The 20,733-nt window shown below is 43.2% G+C and overlaps 1 protein-coding gene across 1 annotated transcript in view; it reads left to right on the forward strand.

The window, feature by feature from the left end:
* LOC145413833 (phospholipid scramblase 1-like) overlaps window positions 1–20,524 on the forward strand; it is a 118,280-nt gene extending 97,756 nt beyond the window's left edge. The window contains exons 5-6 of the mRNA XM_080283497.1: window positions 15,196–15,357; window positions 20,492–20,524. Coding sequence (XP_080139623.1) covers window positions 15,196–15,357; window positions 20,492–20,524 — 195 coding nt within the window. The remainder of the gene's footprint in view (window positions 1–15,195; window positions 15,358–20,491) is intronic.
* Window positions 20,525–20,733: the final 209 nt, after the last annotated feature.

Here is a 20,733-nt window from a genome sequence, read left to right on the forward strand (position 1 = left end):
TCTACAAGAGAGGCATTGATGATGAAGCAATGAGACATCAGAAAGGCAGGGGAGATGTCACGAACAAATGCAGTGTGTCAGCATGAAACATCACAAGGCCATAACAAGAAGGGAGACTGGACCTGAGACCCTGTGCTTTGCCTGAGAGCACAAAGTGGGAAGAGGCCTGAGGAGAAACCACCATGAGGTGGAAACCCTCCTTAGTGGTGCCAAGCAGCTCAGCTAGCCAGACCTAACCCAGGCAATGGAGAAGCCAAAAGCACTGCATACCCCTGGATAGGGTAGGAAAGAAGAGCTGTAACCCCCACTGACAAGAAGAAAAGGGAGGAGGCTCCAAAAAGCAAGAACCTAGGTAGGCTTAAGGCCAGGTGCCAGAATAAGCATAAGCACAGATTCTCAGTGCACCAAACAGCACAAAAAATAAGTAGCTAGAACAATAAACAATACAGCAAAGTGGAAACTATTAAGAAAAAATATTTTTAAACATGAAAAACACTGCAGTAGGAAGCTGCACAGCAGTCAAATAACCCAGCTAAAAATGCTCAGAAAAAAGCCAGACAAAATAAATACTCACCCACAACAAAATCTCCAAAGCCATGAGGAGTTCTCAGAAAGAGCAAATCACTAGGCATATCCAGCAAATCACAGGCAGTGCCACATAACAAGAATAAGTAACATGCTGGATGGACATGAAATGGGGTCAAATTAAGCATTACACCTTAACTGAGGCCTGTAAGTTGTAGATGTCATCAGATTGATGGGGTAAAGAGCATACCCAGTGAAATGGGACATAAAGTCAGTTACACATTCAAGTTCACAGAATCCTGGCTGTACCTCATAAGCCTAAGCATCTGCACTTACTGCTTTTGTAGTTGCTTTATGGATGTGCTTCAGAGACACCTGCCAAAAAACCATTCCTTTGACTGTTGCGTTAAAAAGGAGTTGTGAAACCCTTGTCATGTGTTTATCTCTACATACCTCTTCCAATCAACTTAATCCTCTTTCATTTCCTTGGTCTCTGCAACATTATACACCTCTATCTCACACTGTCATTTACTGTAGCCATCCATCCATCATCTTCGTGGCTTAAGATGCCTCTGCCTACCTTCAGCCCCACATACATCCATTTCACCACCATGATTGCAATCATTCTCTCCATATGTCCATAACATCTAAGCATTCTTTCTCCTGGCCTCTTATTAACAGATTTCACTACTATGCATTTTATGTGGCTCTCTTCATCCTGTCTAAATCATTCTACACACCACAAACATTCCTCAAGAGTCCCAACACTAATCTCACTTCTGACTTTTCACATTCATGCTATAACAAACTCTCCAAGCCATCTGTTACTGTGCACAATAAACCCCTTCATGCAGTCCCCTTGCAGTCTCCAAACTCAGACTTCTCATTCATAGCAACAGCTGCTTTTCTTCCCAGAAGCACTCTACTTTCCACTTCCTTTGTACATTTACCTCTCTTTTCTGTTACTGTATTATGTCAAGGTACTGAAGCTCATAGACCAACTCAAGTCTCTCTCCTTTTACCTGCACATCACACTGAGTGTCACATCCTCTCTCAACAGCCATCACTTTAATCATATCTATGTTTGCATTCAAATGACACAGCTCAAACATTCATAAAACTCTGAACCAACCTCCAAAACTTGTGTTCACTGTGAGCAAGCAACACAGCATCATCTGCATACATCAGATTTGAGATGCTCCACGTCCCTGCACCACTGATAACCATTCTCTTTCCGATATAGTACCTGACTTTTAATATCTCTCATAACACACATTACTCTGATTCAACACAAAGTCCCACCCAAGCACTCAACCACCACTCAGCTTTCTAAACTGACTCAAATTATTTCAACAAGAAACAGACAGCATTAAGAAAAAAATCTTCCAGTACACTATGTAGACAGTGTTAGAGAAGAGTTACAGGCCTTGGAGCATGATATCTGTCACTCTGTATGAGAATGATGATGAATAGATTTTACGAGGCATCTCCAGGTGTAGTCTCACACTCTTGCAGAAGAAGAGAAATTGGGAAGGCTCTACAGTTGAAGGTTGAAGCACCATGGTTGAGATGGCTGAAGTAGTGCTATCAAATAGGCATGATCTTGAAATTTACATTAGTGGTTCATAACTCTCAGAAATGTCTTGTTGTTGGGAAGTCTATCCATCTATTGCCAGACACCTTGATCCCGTAAGGTGTGGCCACAAACAAATCACCACCACGTTACCTGGTCCCCCACCATTTCACTGCCCTGCTCTCAGCTGACTCCCCTCTCTCTCTCATATATTGTACCTCTCCACTTCAACCCTCCATCTTATCCTTGGCCTTTCCCTCCCCCTCCCCCCTCCACCTCACTCACATACACTCTCCTTGTAAGTCTTTCACTGTCGATCCTCACCACATAGCCATACCACTGCTATATGTTTCTCCTAATGCTTTCTGTTACATCCACATCCGCACCACAATGCCCCTTCACTTCCTCATTGGTCAGTCTGTCTCTCTATGTAACTCCAAATGCTCCTCTCAAATAACTCATTTCCACTGCTCTCAGTTTTGACGTGTCCTTCGAGCAAGGTCCAAGCTTCATTTCCATATGTTAGAGTTGATAACAGTCATGCAGCGACTTTTTTACTTCCATGCTCACTTCCTTGTTTCTTATCACTGCTTTCAAAGAACCAGCAAACTTTCTTCGTTGTTGTACCCTTTCAAGCGCTTCACCCTCCAGACATCCATCGTTACCCATCACACTACCCAAGTTTTTTTTTGGGGGGGGGGGACCTAAGATGCAAATGAATGTGTTTGAGTGGATGAGTAAATTGGAAGTGTGCTGTCCTGTCTCAGCTACCTCCCTTTCCTTGGGGGAAGCATCCTAGGTATATAGACAGATAGATTTTTTTTTTTTTTTTTTTTTTTTTTTTTTTTCAAGGAAGAAGGAACCAAAGGCCAGGAGCCCACAAACCGTTCCTTGCAAGAAAATACAAAAATAATACAAAAGAGAGCCAAATTCAAGATCCGTTCATTTCGAGATGCCTGGACACACTGTGTTTGAAAGACTGGAGATCGTAGGAAGTAGGAAATACAGACAGAAGGAGACAGTTCCAGAGTTGACCTGTTGTATAAATGAAGGACTGGGAGTAATGGTTAACTCTTGCCTTTTTTTTTTTTTTTTTTTTTTTTTTTTTTTTTTGCAAGGAAGAACGAACCAAAGGCCGGAGCCTGCAAACTGTTCCCTCCAAGAAAAAACAAAAACAATACAAAAGAGAGCCAAAATCAAGATCCGTTCATTTCAAGATGCCTGGACACACTGCATTTGAAAAACTGGAGATCATTGGAAGTAGGAATTACAGACAGAGGGAGACAGTTCCAAAGTTGACCTGTAACTGTCAACTCTTGCATTAGAGAATTGGACAGAAAAGGGATGAGAATTTGTTGCTATACGGGTGCTACACTCCCATCGTAGAGGTGGAGAGAGGCAAGCAGACAGTTCAGAGGAGCAGTGACCATGGAGGTAACGATAGAAAAGAGATAAAGATGTAACAGTGTGGCGAAGAGACAGAGGTTGAAGGGAGCCAGTAAGAGGAGGAGAGTTGATGAGACGAAAAGCCTTTGACTTCACCCTACTGAGAAAAGCAGCATCTGGGGAGCCTCCCCACACATGAGAGTTGTACTCTAAACAGGGGCGAATAAAACCAGTGTATAATGTCAACAACTGTGCAGGGGTAAAGAAGGTACATAGTCCATCTGCCCCTCTCATGGTGACGTCTCAACGAGCTGCCTGGGACCACTGTCTGACTCACTTCTTCATTTCTGCAAAATTTGCAGCCTTTCCTCTAACTTCTCCCTGCTGAGCACCACCTCTCCTCCTCTAAACCTCACCTTCTCTTGTTGACTGAGACTCTGCTGTCTAAAGCAACTGATAGCCAACCCTTTTCTGTATCTTCTTACTTTCTCCATACTCATTCCAAAGCCAAAGGTGGCTGTTGTGTATATGTATGCAACGACTTATCTTGCTCTCATTTTCCTGAACTTGATTCCTCTGAATTCTTTACTCTTTGGCTTCAGCTTTCCTGTCATTCTCTGACAAAATATATCTGTGCTGTTTACTTATCCCCTAATTCTACTATGAAAAATTCTTCAACTATCCTGCTTGTACGATGGAACACATCATATCCTTTTCTCCCTTCTCTGAAATCTCGATTCTAGGAGATTTCTGTGTTCACCACCACTTTTCACTCTCCTCTCCTCTCACTGATCCTCCTGGTGAACAAGCCTACATCTTTCCTTAACCCATTGACTGCGGCTGTATCATATATAATTTCTTGCTTTCAAAAATTCCACCGTCAGAAATGGCACGAAATAAATCAGCTAGCAACTCATGGCACCCTATAGAATATTGCCATACATAGATTATGTATTTTTATGAGGTGCAGAGCTCAGCTCAGTTACCTACAAAATGGCGATGGGAAGGGTACGATATATTCTCCATGCCGCCACTAGCAGTAGCCCAAGCAAATATTGGATGAAATCTCTGGGTGAGTGTAGTAATGATAGTGATACATTGTTAGATGATGACAATGATGGTTTAGATGCTGATTTACACCTTATCTGATCGCAAGATTGACACTGACATCACAGTGCAACCATAACACATCGTTCGCCTGGCACCACCACACAGGGAATATTTATTACTTCATGGACCTGTATCAGAGGTAATTTGTTTGTTTGCTATATTGTGTTATATACCATTAAACTCAGGATTTTTTTCTCAATCTTTTGACAATATTTTTTTTTCTAATATTTTTTTCTAAATATTTGAAAACTGCCACACACAGGATGTACGTGAAAACAAACACCGACGCAGTGAATGGGTTAATGACCTAGTGAGCTGGTGCAGCACTCTACCCGTATCCCTGATCGCCTTGGAGAGAGCTCCAACATACCTGACCTCTTCTTTACAACTAATCCTTCTGCTTACATTGTTAATCTTTCCTCTCTGTTGGGCTCTCCAATCACAACCTTATTACCTTAACCTGTCTTGTCACTCCAGTACAGCCTGTGGACCCTCCAAAGAAATGTCGGTTGTGGCACTTGGGAGCTGCTGATTGGGAGGCCCTCAGGTAGTACTTCTTAGTTTTTCCCTGGAATAATTATTGCTTCCGTGGCCGGGAGCTAGCTGAGTGTGCCTTGCGCATTACGGAGGTTATTCTCTTGGGCATGGAAACATACATTCCATTCTCATATCCTTTGACTAATGCAAGAGAGCCTTGGTTTAATTAAATCATGCATGTTCTAATGCTGTCCAGAACAAGGAGAAGGCCTAAAAAATGTACGGGAGCCAACCCACCCCTGAATCACATCTTTTTTTTTTATGTTTCTTCCCGGAATCGTGCTAAGTCTGTTCTTTGCTCTGCTAAAAATAATTTCATCCGTACTAAATGTATCAACTCTCCAACTTGAATTCTCATCTCTCTGTCTGGCATCTTGCCAAAAACCTTTCTAACAACTTTACCTCATCATCCTTCCCTCCTCTTCTCTACTCTGATAGTTCTGTGGCTCTTTCTTCTACTGATAAAGCAGATCTCTTCCTTCAGACTTTCTCCTCCAATTCCACCTTAAACTTCGCTCAGACTTTCTCCTCTAATTCCACCTTAAACGATTCCAGTGCTGTTCCTTCATCACTTTCCCCCTCTGACTTCTTCATGGCTGACATTAAAATTTCTTCAGCTGATGTATTTTCTGCCATCACTGGCCTCAAAACTAACAAAGCATATGGGCCTGATGGGGTCCCTCCTGTTGTCCTCAAGACCTGTGCTTCTGTGTTTACACCCTGCCTAGGTAAAATCTTTAGCCTTTGTCTGTCGACTTGTACCTTTCCTTCTTGCTGGAAGTTTGCTCTCATTCAGCCAGTCCCAAAGAAGGGTGACCATTCCCAACCCTCTAACTATTGCCCAATTGCTTTAACATCCTGTGTCTCAAAAGTTTTCGAGTCTATTTGTAACAGAAAAATTTTAAAGCATCATTCTTATCACAACCTTCTTGCTGATCATCAGTATGGGTTCCATCAGGGACTCTCCACTGGTGATCTCACCTACCTTTCAGACTCCTGGTCATCCTCCTTTCAGGACTTTGGTGAAAGCTTTCCATTGCAAAGGCATTCGATTGAGCTTGGCATAAATCTTTGATTTCCAAACTGCCCTCTTACGGTTTCTATCCTTCTATCTGTGCCTTCGTCTATAGCTTCCTTTCTGGTCATTCTGTACCTACTGTTGTAGACAGCCATCGTTCTTCTCCTAGATCTATCAACTGGTGTTCCTCAGGGCTTTGTCCTATCATCAACTCTCTTCCTTTTATTCATCAGTGACCTAAGCTGTACATTTAACCCTGTCCATTCATACGCTGATGATTCCACCCATCACCTTTTCATTCGGTTCCTGCAGTGTCCATCTCAGCAGTTACTTCAACAGTTTAAATGCACACATTTTCCTTTTCCTCATCATCCAACATCACTGTCTATCCAGTGACTTCATTTCTCTTGAAGACCATAACTTTACTCTTCCCTACATTCATCTTTAGATTCCATTTCTTACACACGCTTCCAAACGCATTCACCAAGCCTTGCAATTCCCCTTCATCTTCACTTAACAACACAGTATCATCTGCAACAACAGTACAGGGCATTCCCAAACATTGCCCTCTCTCATTAAAGCTGCTCCAACATCCATTGCCCTACCTTGTATCCACATACAGACTGAACAACCATGAAAATATGACACATCCACACATCCCTGTTTCAGTCCAACTTCAAATAGAAAATTTGACTCAGTTCACTATCCACACGCACTGCAGCCTTAGCCTTTCATACTTACTCTTCACGGCATTCAACAGCTTCGCATTTGCTCCATATATTCTTAATATTTTCCACATTTCTTGTCTATTCACCTTGTTGTATGCTTTCTCCAAATCCGTGAAGGCTGCATACAACTTCTTTCCCTTCTCTAAAAACTTTCCAATAAAGACCTAAGAATGAATGTCTGAGCTATGCAACCTCTTCCTTTCCTAAAACCTCTCTGTTCTTCACCAACTAATTCCTCTGTTATTTCCCTATCAGTGAGTATCCGACCATACACTTTTCCTATTACGCTAAAAAGACAAATGCCTCTATGATTTCCACACACTTCTTTTTCCCCCTTTTCCTTTGTACAGGAGAATAATTATACCCGACTTCCAATCCTCCAGGACTCTACATTCCTCCCAGGCCAATCTGTACATCTATCGTATCCATTCTACTATTATCTCTCCCCTGTACTTCAGGATTTCACAACACACTCCATCAACTCCTGGAGCTTTCCCCATTCTGACTTTCTTCATTGCTTCCATATTTCCATCTTACTGATTTCTTCCTTTCTTCTCACCTCCCTCCTTCTCCCAGCCATTCCCCAGCCTCTTATCCTCAAATCACTTTCGTTCTCTCTATGATTAACAGTTCCTGAAAGTCTTCTCTCCATCCGCTCATTTTTTCCCCCCTTCTCCACTAGCAATCTACCATTTTTATCTTTCACTCCCCAACTAACTTCTTTATCATCCTGTGTAACTCTCTTTACCTCTTTCCAAAACACTTTCTTCCATTCCCTCTACTTTACTCTCAGATTCCTTCCAACTTCCTCTTGCATTCTCTTCTTACTCTCTCTTTCTAATCATATTACATCTCTCTTCCTCTCTGCATATACCTCTGTCTTATGTCTCTCAGCTTCTTCCATGGGCCTGAATCCCATCCACTCACTATATGCATTCTTCTTTTGCACCACAGATTGTCTCACCTCTTCATTCCACCATAATGTTCATTCCACCCCCTTTCGTCTTCTTTTCAAGCCACACACCACCTCTCGTGCCGCATAGATTTCTTCTGTGAATGTCTTGCACATGCCTTCCACCTCCCCCATCTGCTCAAGATCATATTTACCCAGTGGCTCCTCCACTTCCCTCTTATATTCTGCCTTTTTTCCATTCTTTTGCAACCATTCTACCCTCCTTGTATGGACTGCTACTTCCTGTCTTTCCCTTCATCTGTTCCTCCATTGCATTTGAACCTTGACTTTTGCCATCACCAATGGTGTGTGGGAGGACTGCTGGGCCTTGAGGGCAGGCTGTGGAGCGTATGCCCGGAGTCGGACACACACACACACACACACACACACACACACACACACACACACACACACACACACACACACACACACACACACACACACACACACACACACACGGTGGTCAGAAAGTCCACTCCCCATCCTCAGTATGCTCTTGCATCCATTACACACCTCATTCTGTCATCCACACACACATAATCATTCATTGCCTTCCTTCCTTCAGTTCACCATCCGTCCTCCTCATCACTCGCCACGTATACCTGTGGATCATTTTGTGTCTAAATAGGGTATTGGCTATCACCAACCTCCTCCTCGCACAAATGTCCACTAGAGCACTGCCATTCTCATCCATTTCTGCGGACACACCCCACTCGCCAACTACTCCATACACTCTCACATTCCCTACTTTTCCATTCACAACTCCAATCAAAAACACTCATTCCTTTCAAACTTTTCCATGCAAGCTTCCAAATTTGCCCAGAACTCTTCTTTCACTCTACTTGCATGGTCTTGTGTTGGTGCATACAGTACACACACACACAAAATCGCCCACATTTGTAGTCCTGCTTTCAATCTTGCCCACATGACCCTTGAGCCAACTGATCCATACTCTCTTATATTCTCCTTCCATCTTTTGCACACAACAATACCTACTCCTTCTTTTGCCCTCTCATTCTCACCTACTCTTATGCATATACCCCATCCATACTACCACTCTCTCACATTCTCACCTCACCATTTAGTCTCAGTTATTCCACCTATGTCCACTTTTGCACCCTCAAGCACCTGGACAATCTCTCTTTCTTTCACCTCATCATTCGCACCCCTTACATTCCATGTCGCAATCCGTACCTTGTCCTTTGTTCGATCCTTAGTTATCACCAGTTGGTCAGTAGTGATCCGAGACTTCTTGTTTGTATTTTTAGTTAGTTGTTTTCCGGGGAGGGGCACTAACCCTCCGCCAACCCTCTTGCTGTCATGTAGGGAACACATGTTGGTTGGTTATAAGGTTACCACCCAGTGTTGTAAATTATTTCCTTTCCTGGTTTACAGGAAATCATTTAGCTTGCCACCTGGTGTGGAACTACGCTAAAACAGAGTACCACTACAATAAGCGGGTGGATGGGTGGGGAGGTTCAGTGTTAACGGTTGAAAGTGAATGTGTCTGGACCTCTCACTGATGTCTGTTCTGAGAGAAAGAGGGTGTATTAGTCAATCCTGGCATTGTGCCTCAGGGTGAAGAGGACTACTGTACCTGCAAAGGAGAGGAATCTGACTTGATGGACAGTGGTACATCTTAGAGAAGGAGATTATTTGACTGAAGATAGGGAGCAGTGAGACAGAGCATGCACCCATGTATTCCCATTATCAGGAAGATGAGATGTCCAAAGATGAATACTGAACTGATGGGCATGATAGATCTTCTTTGAGACAAATAGAAGGTTCCTGCAGTTGCTTTTTCCAGCTTGAAGATGTAGAATGCTGCTGTAATGGAGTCCATTCTGAATATACGAGACCTGCTCAAGTACTGCCTGTTGAGTCACTTCTGATTTATTTAAATGGGGTTGGAGCTAGTTCTGTGGCTAGGGTGAGAAGTGGTTGGAAGAAGTTCAGGGAGCTGTTGCCTCTCCTGACATTGAGAGGACTCTCCCTACGTGCTAAGGGGTCTTTGTATGCGGCATGTGTTAGTAGTGTGATGCAATATGGTAGTGAGACCTGGGCGGTAAAGGAAGAGGATATTTGCAGGCTCAAACCTACAGAAATGACAGTGATTAGGTGGATGTGCAGTGCGTCCCTGTGTGCAAGGCCTGCGGGGGCTGGGTTTATGATGAAGAATTGAGAGGTAAGATGGGACTGGAGTTTATTGGTGTTGTGATGAGGAGAGGTAGATTGAGATGGTTTGGGCATGTGGAGAGGATGGGGGATGATAATGGGGTGCAGAAGATGAAAAGTATTAATACTGGGGGTGGGGTTGCGAGGGATAGACTGAGAAAGACGTGGGATGAGGTCATTAAGTGTGACCTCTGGGTTAAGGGACTGAACAGGGAGGCTGCAATAGATCATGCAGCATGGAGAGCCACCATTATGTGACCAAGGCCAACACATGCAAGCATGTTGGAGCCTTCAAAAATGAATGAACGAAGCCTAGCACATGGCTGTCTTCGAAGGTGTTATTCCTAGCTGAGTAAACTTGTAATAGGAACATATACTAGGTTCAGCTATGGTTAAGTACATTAGCTATAAGGCACTCTACTCATAGTACCCAGTAAATGATTGTTAAAAGATAAAAATCTACAATAATCATGCTCATTAGCCCCATTCATTCAAGACATCCTACTTCATGGTACCTTAACCCTTTCATGCCAGTGACATAATTTATTGGTTTGCACCTTGTGATATTAGCTTATAAAGCATTTTTTGAACTGGAGGAGTTACATACACTTGCTGTCACCTTTTTCCCTTGAGAAAACAAGATCCAGCTTAGCACCCTAATCCAAAAGCTGTGCAATCTCCATGGTCTTTTCAACAGTGTTTGCAACTATTTTATTATTTGGACTCATGGTGGAAATTCCAGGAAGTCATTTTTGGTAAGACCTTTCTAGGTAAAAAAAAAAAAAAAAAAAAAAAAAAAATCAAATAACGATCTCATTGCCCTGTTGGCATCCTCCTTTGCCTTCTCCATAGGAAGCTTATTTATCAAAGAACCAGAGTTTGTCTCTTTGCTGCTGGTGGCTGGGATGGTCCTGAGGGATGCTTTAATGCTCTTAGACACTGAGATCCTGTTTGCCTTAAACCACTTCTTTGGTCTCACGACCAGTACGTGCCATTCACCCTCCTGCACCACAGCTTTGTCTGAATCTGACCCCTTCAGTTCCTTCAATCCATCCTTGATGATGTCAGCAAATGACCTGGCAGAGAGTGGAGCACCATTTGCAATTGTTTCAGAGACATCCAATTTCCTATCAAGGGTCTCAAACCTCTGGCTGGCTCTCTAAATGGCCTCAACCACAACCTTTCATATCTGGTTTGCAATTTCTATGTCAGGATGACTTACTGATGATTTGACGAAGTCTTTAAACCCAGCCTTGAGCTCTCACAGATTTATTTTGAATCTGGGCTCCTTTTTTTGCCACAAACCTGTGGTATTCCTAAGTGTAACCAGTGTGGAAGAATATTCCACAGGCATACTAGCCCAACAGCTTTACCTTCCCCACCACTTTGCCACAGACACAAGTTTGCCTGCTTGACATATCACAGCAATAAGAGAAACAGAAAACTGAACTACAAAAGAAAAAAAATGAACTCCATCCATCCATCCATCATTCAATCCTATGTTGCCCCATTCGGAGCATAGGAGCCTGGGGCTAGGCAAGTTGGTCCTGACGTTTAAGATGAGTGACCAGCCTCACTCGTCCCTGAGTGGCATGACATGAACAATAAACCCCAACCATCCCTTGGATATAAACCTTCACCAGCTCAAACTGACTGGAGTGCTGTAATTACCCACTAAACCACCAGGCGCCAAAATTTGGTTATATGGTTACCGCCCAGCATAGTAAATGGTTGCCTGGTACAGGAAACCACTTGGCTCGACACTCAGTGCAGAGTCACAGTCAGAAGTAAGAGGAAAGAATGAAGGAAAGAAAGAGAAGAGGGAGTGTAAAGTCACCCGTAGGCAGAAGGAAGAGGAAAGAAAGACAGAAGAAGATGGAAGGAAAGAAGGATGGAGAAGAGGAAAGGGCAGTCACCCGAGAGCAGCACTACATCGAGTAAGTGGATGGTGAGCCCCCCACCTACCACTAAAAAAAAGAACTCCCTGAGGCAAAGCCACAGGCAGCACCATCCCTGTCTGTGTCACCCCTGGTGTCTGAAACAGTGCTAAAGTGTATTAAATATATGAACTGAGAACTTTAACCTGTTACCTGCTCTGTACAGCCTGGGCTGTTCCGAGTGCGGCTGCTCAATACAGCCCTGGTTGCGCTGGTGAATTTCGAATATAGTTCCATGGTGACCAAGGCTGACCTATGCAAGCATGTTTGAGCCTTCAAAACCGAAACCGAAAAAAAACGAAAACCATACATTCCAATAGGGAATCAGACACTTCGATGTTCATCCATGGCTTTACCAAGGTAAATATTGAACTAATATTTCGTTACTATATACTTTGGCATGTGTTCTCTCAATTCCTAAGACAAAATTTGGCCTTTGGGAAATTTCATTTTTACCCCTATGTCTGTGCACCACAGACACCTCAAAAAAAACGCCATGCGCATTTAACGAGTTAATAGGGTGTCTTTGAAGTCATCATGAGCTGCTGAAGTATAGCTTGGCTACCTCTCCAGGAGAAGTAAGTTCAAATTACCAAAGTGCCACAAAAGTACTGAAAGATGTTGCATATAGATTTTTCCTTTGTTTCAAGCTTTTTAGCCGCAACAGTCACATCACATGGAATTAGACCCAATTGGTTTTGATATTGCCACTGTGTAAAGTGTAACTAAAATATAAAAGATGTCCACAAAATTTAATCACTCATATCATTTATAAAGGCTCCAGCATGCTTGTCTCCATCAGCTTTGGTCACCTAATGGTGGCTTTCCATGCTGCTATATCTCTGGCAGCCTCTCTGTTCAGTTCCTCATCCTTGAAGTCACAGTCTTTGACTTCATCCCTGGTCTTTTTTGGTCTGCTTCTCACAACCCATCCCGTGATGTTCATGCATCTCACCTGCATCCAACTGTCATCCTCCATCCACCCCACATGCCTAGACTACCTCTATCTATCCCTCCTTATCACAGCACCAATTCACTCCAGTCCCATCCTTCCTTTTTATGTTTCAATCATAAACCTAGTCCCCCCCATGCCTGACATTCAAGGACGTATTACACATCCATCTAATCATTGTCGTTTCTTTACATTTGAGCCTCCGAATATCCTCATTCTTTACTGCCCTGGTCCCACTACCATACAGCTTTACACTCCTAATACATGCCACATACAAAGATCCCTTAGCACGGAAGGAGAGCCTGTCAATATTAGGAGAGGCAACAACTCCTTGAACTTCCTCCAACTATTCCATACCCTAGCCACTGATCCCAACCTCCAGCACATAACATGCCTCGCAGATAACAAAACTCTTTCACACACTCAACAGATTTGCCAGCCAGATCCATCCTTTCATGCCTGACAATCTCTGCATGCTTTCCCTGACACACTGCACATACAAATTCAGCATGATCTCACAGTCTACCTCAAGTACCACTACATCTCTTATGCACCCACTTATCACAAATATTGCACAAGATGGAGTTACTTCCCACACCCTTTGTGGCAAACTGGACATGGCCACTGTCCCTTCACTTTGACAGTCAAGCCACCATCCCTAGATATCATCACTTTTGTTTTATCCACATTTGCTCTCAAGCCCATGTGTCCCATACCATCTCTCCGCTTATAAATCTTTCCTCTGTCTACAGAGAACATCAGCATACAACATCTCCCATTGGGGTCCATTTTTAGAGTCACATGAGAGAGCTTCAAGTACCATGACAAACAATAGGAGGCTCAAGACTGACCCTTGATGCACGCCAGCATTCACAGAAAGCTCATCACTCAAATCTTCATTCACTCTCATCTGGGTGCAAGCACCCATTTACATAGCCATAACCACTCTAACCAGCCACTCCTCTATCCCAAGCTTTCTCATTGCCCACTTCACCACCTCCATAGGGACTCTGTCAAAGGCCTTTCCCAAATCAACAAAAACAAAGTACAGCTCCGTTTTCTTTCCTATATACAGGTATTATTCCTGAAGCTGTCAAACAATGAATATGACATCAGTGGTTCCTTTACGTGGCATAAACCCAAACTGTATCACATCAGTATTCACTTTCCCCAATCATACCTTCTGGGACTTTCTCAGTTACTTTCATTATCTGGTCCAAAAGCTTTATGTCTCTTTAATTTCCTCTTTCCAGGGCATCATCCTTCCCCTTCCACACATTTACAATCACACTCTTCAGCCTGTCATCAGGAACAACACACTCATATATAGTCATAATTATCAAGTCATCCCTACGTCAAGTGGGGTTGGTGGAGGATTAGTGCCCCTCCCTGTAAAAAAATTAACTCTAAGCCCTTGGCCACCCTGTCTGGGATACATGGCGTCTGGCAATGAATGAATGAATTAACTAAACCTTCTGAGGCCTTCTGCATATCATCAGTCAACCCAGACACACCTGCTGCCTTCTCTAACTGCATCCTACCTATTAAATTGCTCCCAGTAGCAGAATCAAAGGCCAAGGACCAAACACTCAATCTACTGACACCAAAACTTCTCTGTTCCAGTCAAACTCCCCACTCAGGAACCGGATATACTGTAATGATCACTTCAGGCATCTTTGATATCCTTACTGTCCACCACTAACTTTCTTTCATCATTCTTCACACACTGCTCACCAATGATATTCCTGTTTTCCCTCTTCATGTGATTTGCCACCATAAATATCCTAGGCTTTCTTTCAGCACTGTTTTGGTTATCCAATAAAAGTCTCAGACTCAGATTTTGCCCTGTCTTCCTCCTTTCTAGCCCTACACTTGGCAGCCAGCTATTCCTCTCTTACCATCCCTTTTCCATTTCAGGATAAGCAATATCTCTCCTTGACTGGAGCTTCTACACCATCCTGCTACTGTGTTACCTTATGTCTTGGGGGGGGGCCCCTTGTCCATCCACACACTGAATCATTAACACTCAGAGATTATTGTTGTGAGCTCTGTACAGTTTATTAACATGTCTGTCAACAGATTATTGTTGTGAGCTCTGTACAGTTTATTAACATGTCTGTCAACAGCTCCCTGTTCATTCACAACTCTACTCATCTTGCTATACAAGGCATCCCTTAGTGCTTGATTTTTCAACTTCCAATATTTTCCTCCCAGGTGCATAGGTCCTCTTCTTCACCACCTGCTCCTTAAGCACCATATCACATATCAGTAATCTGTGTTGCTAATAATATTTTGTCCACAGGTACTAAGCTTGGATGGTACACAAGTGGTGGGTAAGATCACCAAGCAGTGGCGAGGGTTGTGTGCTGAGGCTTTCACAGATGCAGACAGTTTTGGCATGACCTTTCCTCTCGACATGGAGGTCCGTACCAAGGCTCTTCTACTGGGAGCACTCTTCCTTATTGTAAGTATAGATTCCTTCCCCCCAAAAAAATTATGAAATGAATGGATAAGATATGAAAAATAAAAATGGAAATAATTAAAACATTCACTATACACTACCTCTTGCAGTTAGTCACAAAATAATAAATTTACTATATTTCTTGTATTAGCCTTAGATTTTACTCTGATAGCTGTAGTATTTAGCCAAAAATCAGAGTACAATACTGTGTGTCTGTAAAATATATATATATATATCGGTAGGGGGGTTTTCAAGAATACTCCCCCAGTATCCCTGCTTGTCATAAAAGGCGACTAAAAGGGTTGGCGGAGGGTTAGTGCCCCTCCCCGGAAAACAACTAACTAAAAAAACAAACAAGAAGCCTCGGACAAGGACTGACCAAACGTTGACGACCCAGGACCGGACAAAGGACTTGGTAATGAGTACATGGAATGTAAGAGGAGCGAATGATGAGGTGAAAGAGAGAGAGATTGTCCAGGTGCTTGAGGGTGCGAAAGTGGACGTATGTGGAATAACTGAAACAAAATGGAGAGGAGAAAGTGTGAGAGAATGGGAGTATGGATGGGGTATATGTGCAGGAGTAGGTGAGAATGAGAGGGCAAAGGAAGGAGTATGTATAGTTGTGAGTAAAAGATGCAAGAGGAGCATAAGACGGTATGGATCAGTTGGGTCAAGGATTGTGTGGGTAAAGTTGAAAGTTGGAATACAAATGTGGGCGATTGTGTGTGTGTATGCACCAACACAAGATTGTGCTAGAAGAGTGAGAGAAGAGTTCTGGACAAATGTGGAAGTGTGCATGGAAAAGTTTGGAAGGAATGAGAGAGTGTTTTTGATTGGTGATATGAATGGTAAAGTTGGGAATGTGAAGGTGGATGGAATAGTTGGTGAGTGTGGTGTGCCTGCTGAGATAGATGAGAATGGGAGTGCGTTAGTGGACATTTGTGCTGGGAGGGGGTTGGTGATAGCCAATACCCTCTTCAGGCATAAAATGATCCACAGGTATACATGGCAAGTGATGAGAAGGGTGGGTGGTGAACTGAATGAAAGGAAGGTAATGATTGATTATGTGTGTGTGGATGAAAGGATGCGAAGATGTGTAAAGGATGCAAGAGTGTATAGAGTTTGGGGGAGTGGACTTTCTGACCACTACTTGGTAGTGGCCAGAATTAGAATGCAAGTAAGATGGAGGAATAGAAGAAGGGAAAGACGAGAGGAAGGAGTAGTTGCAAGGAGAGTGGAAAGGTTACAAGAGGATGAGAAAAAGGCAGAGTATAAGAGAGAAGTGGAGGAACGATTGGGCAAATATGAATTGGAGCAGATGGGAGACGTGGAAGGTGTGTGTAAGATATTTACAGAAGAAATATGTGCAGCATGTGATGTGGTGTGTGGAAGGAAGAGAAGACGGAGGGGGGTGCAAGGAACAGCGTGGTGGACTGAAGAGGTGAAACAGGCTGTGGCACAAAAGAAGAAAGCATACAATGAATGGATGAGAAATAGGGGCATGGAAGAAGTTGAGAGACGGAAGAGAGAGTTATATGTGGAAAGAAAGAGAGAGGTGAAAAGATTAGTAAGAGAGAGTAAGAAGAGAGTGGATGAGGAATTTGGAAGGAATTTGAGTGTAAAGTGGAGGGATTGTAAGAAAATTTTCTGGAGAGAAGTGAAAAGAGTAAGACAGGGTGGAAGTGAAGTTAGCAGGGGAGTGAAAGATAAAAATGGTAGATTACTAGTGGAGAAGGGAGAAAAAGTGAACAGATGGAGAGAACACTTTAAGGAATTGTTGAACATAGAGGATGGAAGTAATGCGAGTATAAGTGGCTGGGGAATGGCTGGGAGAAGGAGGGAGGTGAGAAGACAGGAAGAAATCAGTAGGATAGAAGTTGTGGAAGCAGTGAAGAAAGTTAAATCGCGGAAAGCCCAAGGAATTGATGGAGTGTGTGGTGAAATGCTGAAGCATGGGGGAGAGATAGTAGTAGAGTGGATGTGGAAGATGTGCAGATTGGCCTGGGAGGAAGGTAGAGTCCCGGAGGATTGGAAGTCAGGTATAATTATTCCCTTGTACAAAGGAAAAGGGGAAAAAGAAGTGTGTGGTAATCATAGGGGCATTTGTCTTCTTAGTATAATAGGAAAAGTGTATGGTAGGATACTTATAGACAGAGTTAGAGAAAGAACAGAGAAATTAGTTGGAGAAGAACAGGGAGGCTTTAGAAAGGGAAGAGGTTGTGTAGATCAGATATTCATTCTTAGATCTTTAGTGGAAAAGTTTCTAGAGAAGGGAAAGACGTTGTATGCGGCTTTCATGGATTTGGAGAAAGCATATGACAGGGTGGATAGACAAGGATTGTGGAAAGTGTTAAGAATATATGGAGTAGATGGGAAGTTGTTGAATGCTGTGAAGAGTATGTACGATGGTGCAAAGGCTGCAGTGCGTGTGGATGGTGAACTAAGTGAATTATTCTCTTTGAAAGTTGGTTTGAAACAGGGATGTGTCATGTCTCCATGGTTGTTTAATCTGTACATGGATGAGGTAATAAAAGAGGTACAAGGTAGGGTAGTGGATGTTGGAGTGGCCCTGGTGAGAGAGGATAGTGTTTGGAAACTCCCTGTACTGTTGTTTGCAGATGATACTGTGGTGTTGAGTGAAGACGAAGGGGAGCTGCAAGGCTTGGCGGATGAGTTTGAGAGAGTGTGTAAGAAACGGAATCTAAAGGTGAATGTAGGGAAGAGTAAAGTGACGGTCTTTGAGAGAGGTGAAGTTAGTGAATGTACAGCGAGGTTGGATGGTGAGGAATTGGAAAATGTGAGTACGTGGTTGAAAAGATTAGGAGAAATACACTGAGGTGGTTTGGACATGTGGAGAGAATGGAGAATGAAAGACTGACTAAGAGGGTGTATGTAGGTGAGGTGGAGGGAGGGAGAGGGAGGGGTAGACCGAGGATGAGGTGGAGGGATGGAGTTGAGAGGTATATGAGGGAGGGGGGGGTGAGTTGGGGGGAGGGTAGTCGAATGGTGGGTGACAGAGTGACTTGGAGGCGATTTGTCTGCGGCCACCCTTTGCGGGATTAGGGCGTCGGGCTATAGATAGATAGATAGATAGAGTACGTTTAAGTACTTGGGTAGTGTGATGAGTAAGGATGGAGGTTTGGAGGGTGAAGTGCTTGAAAGGGTACAGCAGGGAAGAAAGGTTGCTGGTTCTTTGAAAGCAGTGATAAGAAACAGGGAAGTGAGCATGGAAGTGAAAAAGTTACTACATGACAGTATTGTGATACCAACTCTAACGTACGGAAGTGAAGCTTGGACATTGTTGGAAGGACACAAGTCAAGAGTGAGAGCAGTGGAAATGAGTTATTTAAGAGGAGCCTGTGGAGTCACGTGGAGACACAGGCTGACGAATGAGGATATAAAGGAGCGTTGTGGTGTGGATGTGGATGTGATAGGAAGCGTTATGAGGAACACACTGAGGTGGTTTGGCCATGTGGAGAGGATGGAGGGTGAAAGACTGACGAAGAGAGTGTATGTGAGTGAGGTGGAGGGGGGAAGAGGGAGGGGGAGGCCGAGGATGAGATGGAGGGATGGGGTGGAGAGGTATATGAGAGAGGGGGGTGTGAGTTGGGAGCAGGGCAGTGAAATGGCGGGGGACAGGGCGACATGGAGGGGATTTGTTTGTGGCCACCCCAAACGGGATTGAGGCGTCTGGCAATAGATAGATAGATAGATATATATATGTATATATCGTAGATGGTAAATTGCTAGGTGCCATCAAGAGTTTTTATGATGGTAGTGAAGCATGTGTAAGGGTTAATGAGCATCTAAGTGAATGGGTCACAATCAGTGTGGGCGTGCAACAAGGTTGTGTGATGTCCCCATGATTGTTCAGTATATATAAATGGAAGGGGTGATGAGAGAAGTAAAAACACAAGTAATGGAGAGGGGGATGGCGTTGGTAATGAATGGTGATGGATGATATAATCTCAAATTTGTTGTATGCTTATGATGCAGTACTACTTGCAAATACCGGACAAGGACTTGGTAGGCTAGTGCAGAGTTTTGTTGATGTCTGTGAGTGTCATGCCTTGAGAGTAAATGTAGAAAAAAGTAAAGTGATGGTTACTGAGAGAGATGATGACACCCAGTGTGATGTTACAGCGAATGGAGAGAGACTGGAATTGGTGAAAGAGTTCAAATACCTAGTTACAGTGATATAAAACAGAGAAAAATATACAAAAGAAGCGTAAAGTAGAGTGACACAAGGAAGAAAAGTAGCTGGTGCAATGAAGGCCTTGATAAGAAACAGAGGCTTAAGTGTTGCAGCCACACGAGGCTTACATGAAGGAGTGTTAGTGCCAGCTTTAACATACGGATGTGAGACTGTGGTGTGGCATGAAAATGAAAAGTCAAGAGTAAGAGCAGTGGAGATGGGAATGCTGAGGAATGTATGTGGAGCACAGAGGGTGGATAGGATACAAAATACTGTAATGTGATTCGTGAAAAACATGGAGTGAGGAAGTCTGTGGACACCAGAATCAAAGAGAATGTACTGAGATTGTATGGTCATGTGGAGAGAATGGATAACAATAGAATGGTGAAAAAGGTATATCTGAGCGAATTTGAAGGAGGGAGGAGGCGAGGTAGGCCAAGGAGCAGGTGGAGAGATATGGTGGATTAGTGTGTGAGGAAGATAGGCTTGGAAGTCGGTGGGGCTAGGGAACTGACAAGAGATTGAGCTGGCTGGATGATTCTTGTGAGGAGAAGTGTATGATCAGGGATTTGGCACCCCATTTTTAACGTGGCAGCATCCGGATTGACGCTATCGGATACGTTTATGTGAAGCTACAGAACGTGGTGAATGTTTCTTGTGTATCCAATAGAGCCAGGGTTTCAGGTGCTTGAATGATGAGTGAATGGAAGTGTAGCCCCATTGGATTGGGTGGATTTGGGCTGTCTGGACATTGCTACCCTACACCCTGCCCTAAGGTGGGAAAGGAGGTCTGTATGATAATGATGATTTTATATATATATATATATATATATATATATATATATATATATATATATATATATATATATATGTATATATATATTTATATATATATTATAGATTTATTACCCTACACTGTATTTAAGAAATTTTCTTTTACAGGACTTCCTCTTCTTTGAGAGATCAAACCAGTAAGCTTGAATTCCTGTCCACTGAAGCACATTCTCATCTCTCCAACTTTCACCATTGACAAGAGGACTAAAGGGGATGTCCAATTTTATATATTTCCACAGCAGTTAGGATCAAACGCCATAATCCTGTAAGGGATGTCCGCCAGTCTTTGAGTTAGTTGTTTTACGGAAAAGGGCACTAACCCTCTGCCAGCCCACTTGTTGACACATAGG

This window comes from Coenobita brevimanus, chromosome 97, assembly GCF_032717465.1.
Source record: "Coenobita brevimanus isolate Jiangsu-jjx chromosome 97, ASM3271746v2, whole genome shotgun sequence".
Classification (NCBI taxonomy): Eukaryota; Metazoa; Arthropoda; class Malacostraca; order Decapoda; family Coenobitidae; genus Coenobita; species Coenobita brevimanus.